This window comes from Morchella importuna (assembly GCF_003444635.1).
Source record: "Morchella importuna strain M04M26 chromosome Unknown Morimp01GS001, whole genome shotgun sequence".
In the NCBI taxonomy this organism is placed as follows: domain Eukaryota; kingdom Fungi; phylum Ascomycota; class Pezizomycetes; order Pezizales; family Morchellaceae; genus Morchella; species Morchella importuna.
The window spans coordinates 221394-230992 of NW_025763398.1; the positions used below are offsets into that span (position 1 = coordinate 221394).

Here is a 9599-nt window from a genome sequence, read left to right on the forward strand (position 1 = left end):
TGACTTCATAGCCGCAACTTCCGCCTACGTCCCAGCCTCGACCTAGATATATGACGTACAAGCTTACAACATATAACACAACTTGAGGACACCTATCTCACCCTTACAAAGCCCAGATGCCAAGAATTTGAGTATAAATTCTTACAAAACACCCACTATCAGACAACAACATTCACAACCTCAGATTTTCCGCACTCGACAACACTCGAACTCACAATCTACGCCACTACATACGATAACGGTACCCGAAGCTCTAATTACAATGGACGGAGTACAAAACGAAAACCTCACCATTACCGGTGAAAGGAGATTTCCTCCTGCCACTCTTGACACCTCGCTTGATCTTCCAAATCGTAAGTATCAACAATGCGAAATGACCATCCTTGGCCACCTCACTAATACCACTGTCTTCTTGCCACCCACCGTAGCTAAACCGGCGTCAGAAATCCCGTGGCGTATTGCTGAGGCCAAGCCCCGCGACGGTCCTCCTAATCCTCCTCCCTATAAATTCAAAGAGGGGGAAGTATGTATTAGAGAGCTGCTTGAGGCTTGTACCTCCATACGTCCGACTAGTCTGGCCTCCTGGGTGAATGTTGCCAGTGTGTACAATGCCGGGTGTGAGAATTTTGACTATGGGCGACAGGACGGGGAGGTTCTCAGAAAAAACTTCAACCAGATAATTAAGACCCCTCCTTCTTGTAAGAAAGTGGTTTGCCGGGCAACGGCTATTGCACAGAAATCTGGCGTCAGATCGGAATTCAACGCCTCAAGGAGACAACCGATTACTTCGACGCCCAATTCTAGGAGGATGGAGGAAAACTCCACCGCAAAGGAAAGGGATACTGCACCTTCCGAGTCAATGTCGATCCCCTCCGGCTCCAACTCCAACGAGAACAATCCAATCTTACCAGCTTCGACGGCAGCCGAAACGGAGGACCACCCTGTGGATAAGGAAAAGACTATTGCTAGGCTGCGTAAGAACATAGCAATTCTTAAGACAAAGCTCTCTGTCTCAAACGGGAGGAGAGAGGCACTTGAGAGAGGAACTAGAATGATGAAGAGAAATAATGAAGGTCTTCTTCGTGACATGAAAAAACTTTACGAGAAGATAGCAGGATTGGAAGGTGTAATCAAAGACCTCGAAGGGTTTGCCTCAGACCCTCATTACGATCCCTCTAAGAATAAAAGAACCGCCGAGCCTTGCAATGACGAAAAGGTCCTCCACCCAGCTAAGCGCAACAAAATCACCGTCGATATCGGTCGTCGGGGTACTCCAGGCGTCGTTGATGATACTCAACACAATATCGATGGAAATGTAAGCGAATAAGCGTATGTTTCATTCATTACCTCCTTGTGTATATGGTATTTGAGGTGTTGGAGTTTTATAAATCGGGATACTGGTATCTCGTTTTCAGTTTTCATTGGGAGGATTCTATTTTATGAGCAGTCGACTCACTGCTCACTGGTTTCTATCGTCTCATTGACCCGCACTTGAGTTATCTAAGATGCGTCTCCCCCCCCCCCCCCCGGTAAAAAAATGTGTTTCATTTATCAAAGATTATTTGTTGCCTTCCCCTACTTCCTTCCCTTTTATGTTTCAATCTCTAAACGCTCTGAAGACTTTCGACTTCGTTTTCTGTCCGCTATTATACTCTTATTTCGTTCTTGTTACTACATACTCTGCCAGATATGGCCATAGCCCGTGGGCTGCGGGCCGGAGGGGGGGGGGGGGGGGGAAGAGGTCGGCTTACTATCAGTAGAATTTACTTTACGTTTTACGCTGGTTCGGACTCTTGTAAATAGGGTACGTTTAGTTGAGGGTGCGGGAGAATAAAAATGGTGTTCTTGCTACAAGTTCAAATTACATTATCTCATTTTAGTGTATTATTGCCTATGCCACCCAATTAATGCATCTCCGGACCTGATCTAGAACAAAACGTCTACGGCTATCTATTTAAACCATGTTGTGCAAAGCATATACCGTTCGCGGTTTGCGTTTTCTTATATAATGTGGGAGAAATGTGAGCTTACATGTATTATATACGAAGTTCGTCGCAACAGTCTTCTAGTTATAGTCAATTCTCAATATCTCCCATAGTATACTCAGGTGTTCATTAAGGGCCCGTTCGGACAACCCAATAATCTAGATTATTGGCGATAATCTGACGGATTATCGACTTTTGGATTATCACAATAATCTATGCTGTTCGTGCAATTGAATAATCCAACATTCGGAACTCCTGATTATCCCAATAATCCGCCAAGAAAACAATCACCTTCGGAGGTAACTATTCCCACACAACACAGATATCCTGAGAGCTAACGTTATCCGGACATGTAGATTATCCACTTATTTTGAGTATTATGATTATCACTTCCGCTGCCTGATAATCCAGTCTGTCCAATAACCCGACGAAATAATCTAAGGTTGTCCGAACGGGCCCTAAATGGTCGGATATCGTTGCAACCAAGTCCCTACTCAAAATTCCAACCATTTAATGAACCCATGAGTAGCTATATAGCTTTATTGATCTATTCGTCTATATTCCCCTACCACTTACCCGCGCCGCCCCCCGGTTTCCCAAGATTCGAAAATCAGACCCTAGATAGTTCTCTCGCACAGTCATAGAAGTGATAAGCTTTATATTGATTATATCTACCATTTTTTTTTGAGGAATATCACACTAAACAACTCCCGGAAAAAGCCCTAATGCCTTAAATGTGATACCAGGATACAAAGACTTCATTTATTAACGTCGTACAAAACCGAGACTCCCCGCTTAAAAGCAAATAGAAGCCCCCACCCCCCCCCCCATCAAATAAGACAAGTCGGATAGGAAGATTGGGTAGAATAACCATCGAGTTCCAAGGAGGGGCAAGTGTTGATGTGTAATCAATTCGTAACCTGGCTGTGATTATGGTATAGTTATGTGTTGACGGTGGAATTAATACTTTTTTACTCCTATTATCTAAGACTATCCATTAGTAATAGTAGACATTAATTGGAATAAGAGGGTGTTTTAACATACTGGTGTTATCAGGCAGTATAGAGCAGGCATTAGCTTTACTATACTCGGCTCCTCTGAATCAAAGGAGATCCGTTTTGAAGTAGAACATAGCGTCCTTGGAGACAAGGAATAGTCAACACACTGTGGGACGCCATGAAGTACGCTTTTTGGATCTCAACCCATGCCTCCATGCCTTTGTGCTTTTCTTGAAATAGCGGTACCGTTTCTAGCAGCCATTGATCGTTGGCCGCACTGAAGACGTTGTTGTTAATTGAGCGTGGATCCAGAGTCAAAGGGTCGGTCAAGGTGAGAGCAGCGAAGGCGTTGCATCCATCGTCGACGGCCTTGAGATCGGCGTTGAGGCTTTCGCTAGCTTCCAACACATTCGGTCCGGCGGCAACATTTAGACCCTGCTCTCTACAGCCGTTTTCCTCTTCCTCTTCCTCTTCCATGAGTTCACCCTCTTCATCATCTCCTTCGTAACCGACCGTCCCATGAAATTCCTCCGCGCCATCAGCATCGGTGCCCTTTGCCCACTGGTAGGAAGATGGATCGAGCAGATCGTCATCCGAGTCGGAGCTGCTGCATTGAAGCTCTAGATTGTAATCGTCAATATTATCGTCGTCATCGTCTTCCATCAACTCGTCACCGACATCGACATCACTGCTCTTGGCCTGGTTTTCGATTGAGAGCCTCACTCTCTTTGATGGGGAGAGGATCTCCTCGTCGTCACATAAAGCTGGATCCTCAAACACGATACCCGCAGCGCGCATTTCCGCAATCTGTTTGGCTCGTACCCTTTTAGTTCCCTCTTTACGCTCATCAGTCCACTTGATGAACTCCAACGGATCCATACTCGCAGTACTGGTCGGACGGCGCATCTCGGGAGTCTCTGGAGTAGTCGGACTCTTAGCAGCCCAGGGGGAGAGACGTTCCTGTACAGAACTCCATGACTCTCCTTTGGCCGCACTGAACACCACACTCTCAGTTCTCTTAAGCCGAAAGGAGCGGGCTCTTTGTGGCTCGGGAGTCGCTGGTCGATCCGGAATGTCTCGAATGCTGTCAGTGCTCTCCACAAACATGAAGGGAAGGCGGAAGGTCTCTTTGAGATGGTCATTGTTCCTCTTGCGGCGGATGCTGTTGGTTGGGATTACTAGGCTTGTCGAACGCTGGTGAATGTGAACGGGGGAAAGAGGGCCGTATGCGTCGAAGTGTTGGCCAATCATGCCCATGCGGCCGATGGAGGTGACCTGGGAGCTGATTGGGTGGATATTGTGCTCATGGGGGCAGCCTTGAGTAGTTATAGTCGGGAGCGAGGTCATCGAGTAGTTGGTGCCCAGGAAGCGAGGAGGAGTTTCGGGAGAGTGAGAAAGGTTATCAGGACCATGTAGGCGTGGGAATTCGGGGATTTTGCTGCATTGGGCGGGAAATTGGAAAATTTCTGGAGACATTGTTGTTGTGAGGGCAGGAATATATTGCGGATGGGCAGATATCTTGTTCGCGGACATTTTATCTGATGAGTTAGATGCACGCCACATTGAACGTAAGGGTCGCCCAAATCTGAAGAATTACACCGGTTTAAGCTGACGGCCTGGGCAGGATCGGAATCTCCAAGTTCCAGACAGAAAAGAAAGACAGACACTTTCGAGAAACGAAAGGAAAGAAAAAAGAAGGATCCCCTGGTGGGGAGAACGTATTCGAACAGAACGAAAGCAGCTGAGATTGGATGAAAGCGAGCGTGTGTTATTTTGTGAAGGAGGAAGGACAGACTCAAAATATCAGAAGTGGAGAGCCAGCAAATTAAAGGAACCTTTCCTTGAGGTCCGTTTTCTTCACCCATAGAAAGGGAATGCTTCGTTTAGGCTTAGCCCACAGTTTGTTTTTTTAATCTCCCTCATAGAAAATTGAATAATATTTTTGTTTCTTTAGGGTTAGGCTACATTTTATCCAGCACAGTGATATCGGCCCACAATCAGGTTTGTTGATATGCAGTCGGTCTCCCGTCTTTGTGTAGATCCTCCCATTGATCGTCTCCTATCGGCACTCCATCTTCGATAAGAATTTTCGAAGTTCACACCATGATGGGATGATATAAAAGAGCGCAGAGAGTGGAAAACGTATGTAAACACTGCTCCCATTCATGTCACCGGAATCAAAGGCTAACTGAATGAGCAGAAAATCATGTCCGAAAAACGATTGGTCTACCAAACAATGGAAGGCATTTCCTTGATAGGGGAATATTGCGCGCACTGTGTACAAATAGGATCGGTATTGTGCTGTGTCTTGATCTGTATTGATACTCAACGCTGAATGGATCTTTCTGCTGCTCGTTTTCTTATAGTGGGGGTAAGTCCTGGGCTTTAACTCCAGGTCGCAGCTGATGGTCTACAGAAGAAACGAGGAATTACGTTTAAACTTCCCTACGACCTTTCAAAGGGGTATCGGTGTAAAAAGAGCTGGCTCTGTTGGCAAATTTTTACAGTCAATCTTGTTGAAACATGGACATGGCGGTGCTGTATGGATCTATGGGGGCAGAGTTCACGCTGGTAAATTGTCTAGTTTTATTTTCACTGCCGGTGTGAGGTGTAGAGAAGTTCTGAGATTTTATACTTTTATTTTCTCCAGTTTGTAGTTCATAGTACCTCTGTTTCTTGTTCGTCTGTTCTCGAGTCATTTTTATCCGTTAGCTACACGTAGCTTCGGATTTGATAACTTTAGCTAGGGTGACTAATGCGAGCTAGCATAACCGGAGTCCTACATTCTTGTAAAGATAGAATGGAAGTAATCACATTTATTCCTTTGACAGGAATGATCCAATACAGGGATTCATTTATACCGTCCAATATCAGCCCAGAAATTAAAGCAGCTGACATCCCTGAGCTATAATCGATTTTGCACAGCTGCTGGGCGTGCAGGAGGATTCTAGCCCATATTGTGTGAATAAATAAATTCATATCTCCCGAATACCAATTAATACCCTCCCGCCAGCTCTCACAGCTTGTACCTAACTCTCCACATTTCAGCGCAAAAAAAAGGTTCATCCGTAGCTCGAAGAATCATAGTGAGAGAAGACTATCTGTAGACATCTCTGTTTCCCTAGGGGACAGTAATCCTGTTGTTTTTCCATGTTGAAAAATTACTTAAATGTCAAAGATCGTGAAAGAGCAGGTGCAGTGAGGTCCTATTGCTAGAAATCAGCTTCCATGTGTGTGGACACGTCGTGCACATGCTCTGGAGCTAGATGTCCGGCCAGATATAACACCCCAAGCTCAGCTCAACCCGACGTCCAACCACCTTCCATCTTATCGATTTCCTCAGGAATATTGTAATATCAAGCACACATAGTACGCGGTAAGAACTCCATCACGTATCATCCATCTCTTGATGAATCTAGAGCTAACAAGCGAACGGCTTTCACACCTCTCCAGTGTCCTGTTCTATTAGCTGCAGACTGGTATCTGTTTGCTCCTTCTTAGTGTATCAATAGCTGTACATTACCTGTCACACTACGATGCTTCGACACACAATTCAGACCTCCGACTCCGGGCCCTCAAGTTCCACCTCGTCAACTCCGGCCACCCCCACCTCCGCCCCTGCCACTTTCACTCCCTCTGGAACTCCCGGTGGAACCTTTATCCCTGGTGAAACACGGGCCACCCGCTCGGCCCGTTCCACCCAGCTCTACCTCACGCACACTGCCCGCATCCAACTCGCCCCCCGCACCCATACCACTCTCACCGTAAACCTTCCCACCTTCAAGCTCCCGACCTACACTTCAAGACACCCCGTCCATGGCTTCCGCCCCGTCAACTCGACCACTTCCGCTGGCTTCCACTCGCCGGCCTTTGGGGCCTTTGTCGAATGCACTTCGCGCATCGCGCTTGAAGAGAACAGGGCGCGGCAGAGACTTGTTATCGAGCCATGGCTTAGCAGGCGTGCCTGGGCGAGGACGGCAGAGGCGCTGACTGTTCAGAGAGGCTTACTGCCTGGCGCGGACTTGGGCTGGTTTGAGGAGGCCGTGAAGGTCATACCTGCTGACGGCGAGGAGGAGAAGGGAGAGTATCGCATTGCCATCAAGAAGGCCCCGGACAGATTCCAGCCCAGGACTGGTCCGGGCCCTTCGATTTTTCCACGCGGGAAGGGGTTCGATAGTTTCTACTACCGCAACCGCGCTGGCAGCATCATGGTCGTTCTTGACAGCCGGCGCGAGGGACTCTCGAGGGTGGATATTGTCCTGCTGAACTGGATTGTGGATTATGTACGCACGCACTCATGGGCGGTGCTCATTCGCGACGACTGGCCCACTGCGTGTGCGGCGCTGTTGCGTGAGAAGGGCGTGGATATGACTGTAAGAGAGATGAGGAGGAAGTGGTCGTTCTTTTGGGACTGGGTTGTGAAGTGGAGGGGGAGCGTGTATGCCGGGAGATTTGTGCAGAGGGCTGAGGGTATGTAGGATTAGTGGCAGTTTTGGCGTTTTGTTGTGGAACCTTTTGGGGGGAGTATGGGTTCGTGTTGTTGAGCTTTTGCTTGGAGGAATATCAATTTGGGGGGAAGGGAGGATTGTAAATGTAATTTGGGTACTCGTCAGGGAAGGCGAAAGCACAGAGGTTTTTGGGCATTAGGCGGCAATAAGAAAATTTTTCATTGCCTGGTACCACTCCTTTCCTGGTTAAATGGCATTCGTGTAGGTAATCATATCTGTCGGCGGCGAGGCTGATAATGCACCATGACGTATAAATAAACCTTATTAGCCCTGCATAAAGCCTTAAATATCGGTCGATCATTAAGGTTCATGGCACTATTGCACGTACGAAAGTCTAAATAGAGTTCTACGTCCGAGACATTTAGAATCTTTGGAGTCGCTGAGCCAAATCATATCCTTGCAATGTGCGAGTGACGATCTATGATATCTGAGAGGGCCGGGTTTACGCAGAACAATGCACATTTTGGGCGTTGGGAAGCTTGAATATTTGATATCTTTTACCTTTAATGATCAGTGAAAGCGATAAATTAATAGAGTAGCATTGCAGTTCAGGTTTCGAGGACTCCCAATTGAAGAAATATATTTTCTTATTATATCTTACTCTAAAAACATTTACTAGTATATGTAATTACCCTTTATCTAGAGGAGACACAATTTAGTACTTGACAAGCAAACTAATTAATAAGCGATCCATCAAAATTGAGTTTGCTTCATGGAGTATCACTCGTAAATGATATTGGCGAGGTACGCATGTTGCCGCCTTACGGGTAAAATGAAGTAACGAAGTAATAATTAGATACATGCATATATATGGTGTAATACAGAAAAGGTGATGTGATTCGGGAGTCAATGGGCAACGCTACATGTAGAAGTGCCATATTAATTGCAAATGAAGCTTAAAATAATAGGAGGAGCTGCATCTGTATCACCACGGCAGTCAAGTCGCATCTTGATACACCCCACTGAAAATCCACCAGTGTTTCCGGAGTTGCAGCTCCCTCTATACCAACGTTGGAAGAGACATTTACACTTGTTTAGCGGTGGGTCTACTGGTAATCTGTAATGGTCGTGCGATTTATCCTTCTTTTTTTCTCTTTTTTTTCGACCGTCAGAGCAGGAATGGGTTATTTCATCAATGCGGATCCTAGAAGAATGAACCTTTGATGGTCTTATAGAAGTTGAGCGCGACAATGCAGTAGAAGTCGGATTTAAAGCCTTCCCAATGCTGATTTATTCGGCCCTATATGCGTTTGAATCAGGTAGCCTGATAGAATGACCTTCACCCTCACCTCCGAACCTACACAAGGATAACATTAGACGTTATTTAGCTCCATGATAAGTCTTTTTTTCGTGGTCTAGAGCGAGGAAAACAATATCGTGTAGCACTGTGTGCCAAGACTAGATATCTTGCCCTACCAATATCGTCGGTGGTGTTCCCACATGGACAACAGCCATAGAATGTGAGCTTTTGTGGACGAAAGCCCTAACAGAGATTTCCTCTAACCCCACCATCCAGCTTTAGCCCTCTGAAATCTCTACAAAGAGCAGCAATCACCATCACACAACACACAACCACACCCCCTCTTCCGCGCTCAAGACTCTCAATCACAACCAGTCCTTCTCCCATTGATCCATCCTACTCTGTAGCTTCCTCAGTCACTCTTCCGTCTGTTCTATCTCCCAAAGCTCATCACACCTTTACGTCTTTGCAAAGAGCAACGAGACCGAACAAGTACGCACCTCCGGATCAACTTTGCTCCAACTCTCCGATTCCAACGACTACCACTACACACTCTCCTCTTGCCCTATGCGCCTGTACTCACTCTGAGGAACAGAAATTGCCCTTTCTAGTGAATTTGAGACGTTCTCCCACAATCTCCAAGAAACATTTGTTCCCAGGGACGTTCAACAACCACAACATACGCAACCACCTTATCTCTAGTTCGTATAGCATTGACCTGTTCTCCCCCTTTCATTAGCATCGTTTCTAATACGATTTACAGATAACGTCTTCAGTATAATCACTGTAGTATTCTTGTATGGATAAAATATGATAGCCTGTGATGTTGAAAATTCTTACTAAGACATACGCAGATAAATACCTTTCA

At 46.2% G+C, this 9599-nt stretch overlaps 4 protein-coding genes across 4 annotated transcripts; 3 read left to right on the forward strand and 1 right to left on the reverse strand.

The window, feature by feature from the left end:
* Positions 1-262: 262 nt before the first annotated feature.
* Positions 263-1327, forward strand: LAJ45_00046 (uncharacterized protein; the record flags this gene model as incomplete). The annotated part of the gene is made up of 1 exon (XM_046109649.1): positions 263-1327. One exon carries the CDS (start codon positions 263-265, stop codon positions 1325-1327), a length of 1065 nt encoding a protein of 354 aa, XP_045976342.1.
* Positions 1328-3087: 1760 nt separating this feature from the next.
* Positions 3088-4516, reverse strand: LAJ45_00047 (uncharacterized protein; the record flags this gene model as incomplete). The annotated part of the gene is made up of 2 exons (XM_046109650.1): positions 3088-3123; positions 3194-4516. 2 exons carry the CDS (start codon positions 4514-4516, stop codon positions 3088-3090), a joined length of 1359 nt encoding a protein of 452 aa, XP_045976343.1.
* A 17-nt stretch (positions 4517-4533) lies between these two features.
* Positions 4534-5305, forward strand: LAJ45_00048 (uncharacterized protein; the record flags this gene model as incomplete). The annotated part of the gene is made up of 4 exons (XM_046109651.1): positions 4534-4551; positions 4608-4829; positions 5107-5125; positions 5184-5305. The coding sequence occupies 4 exons, from the start codon at positions 4534-4536 to the stop codon at positions 5303-5305; spliced, it is 381 nt and encodes a 126-aa protein (XP_045976344.1).
* Positions 5306-6519: 1214 nt separating this feature from the next.
* Positions 6520-7461, forward strand: LAJ45_00049 (uncharacterized protein; the record flags this gene model as incomplete). Its single annotated transcript, XM_046109652.1, has 1 exon — positions 6520-7461. The coding sequence occupies one exon, from the start codon at positions 6520-6522 to the stop codon at positions 7459-7461; it is 942 nt and encodes a 313-aa protein (XP_045976345.1).
* Positions 7462-9599: the final 2138 nt, after the last annotated feature.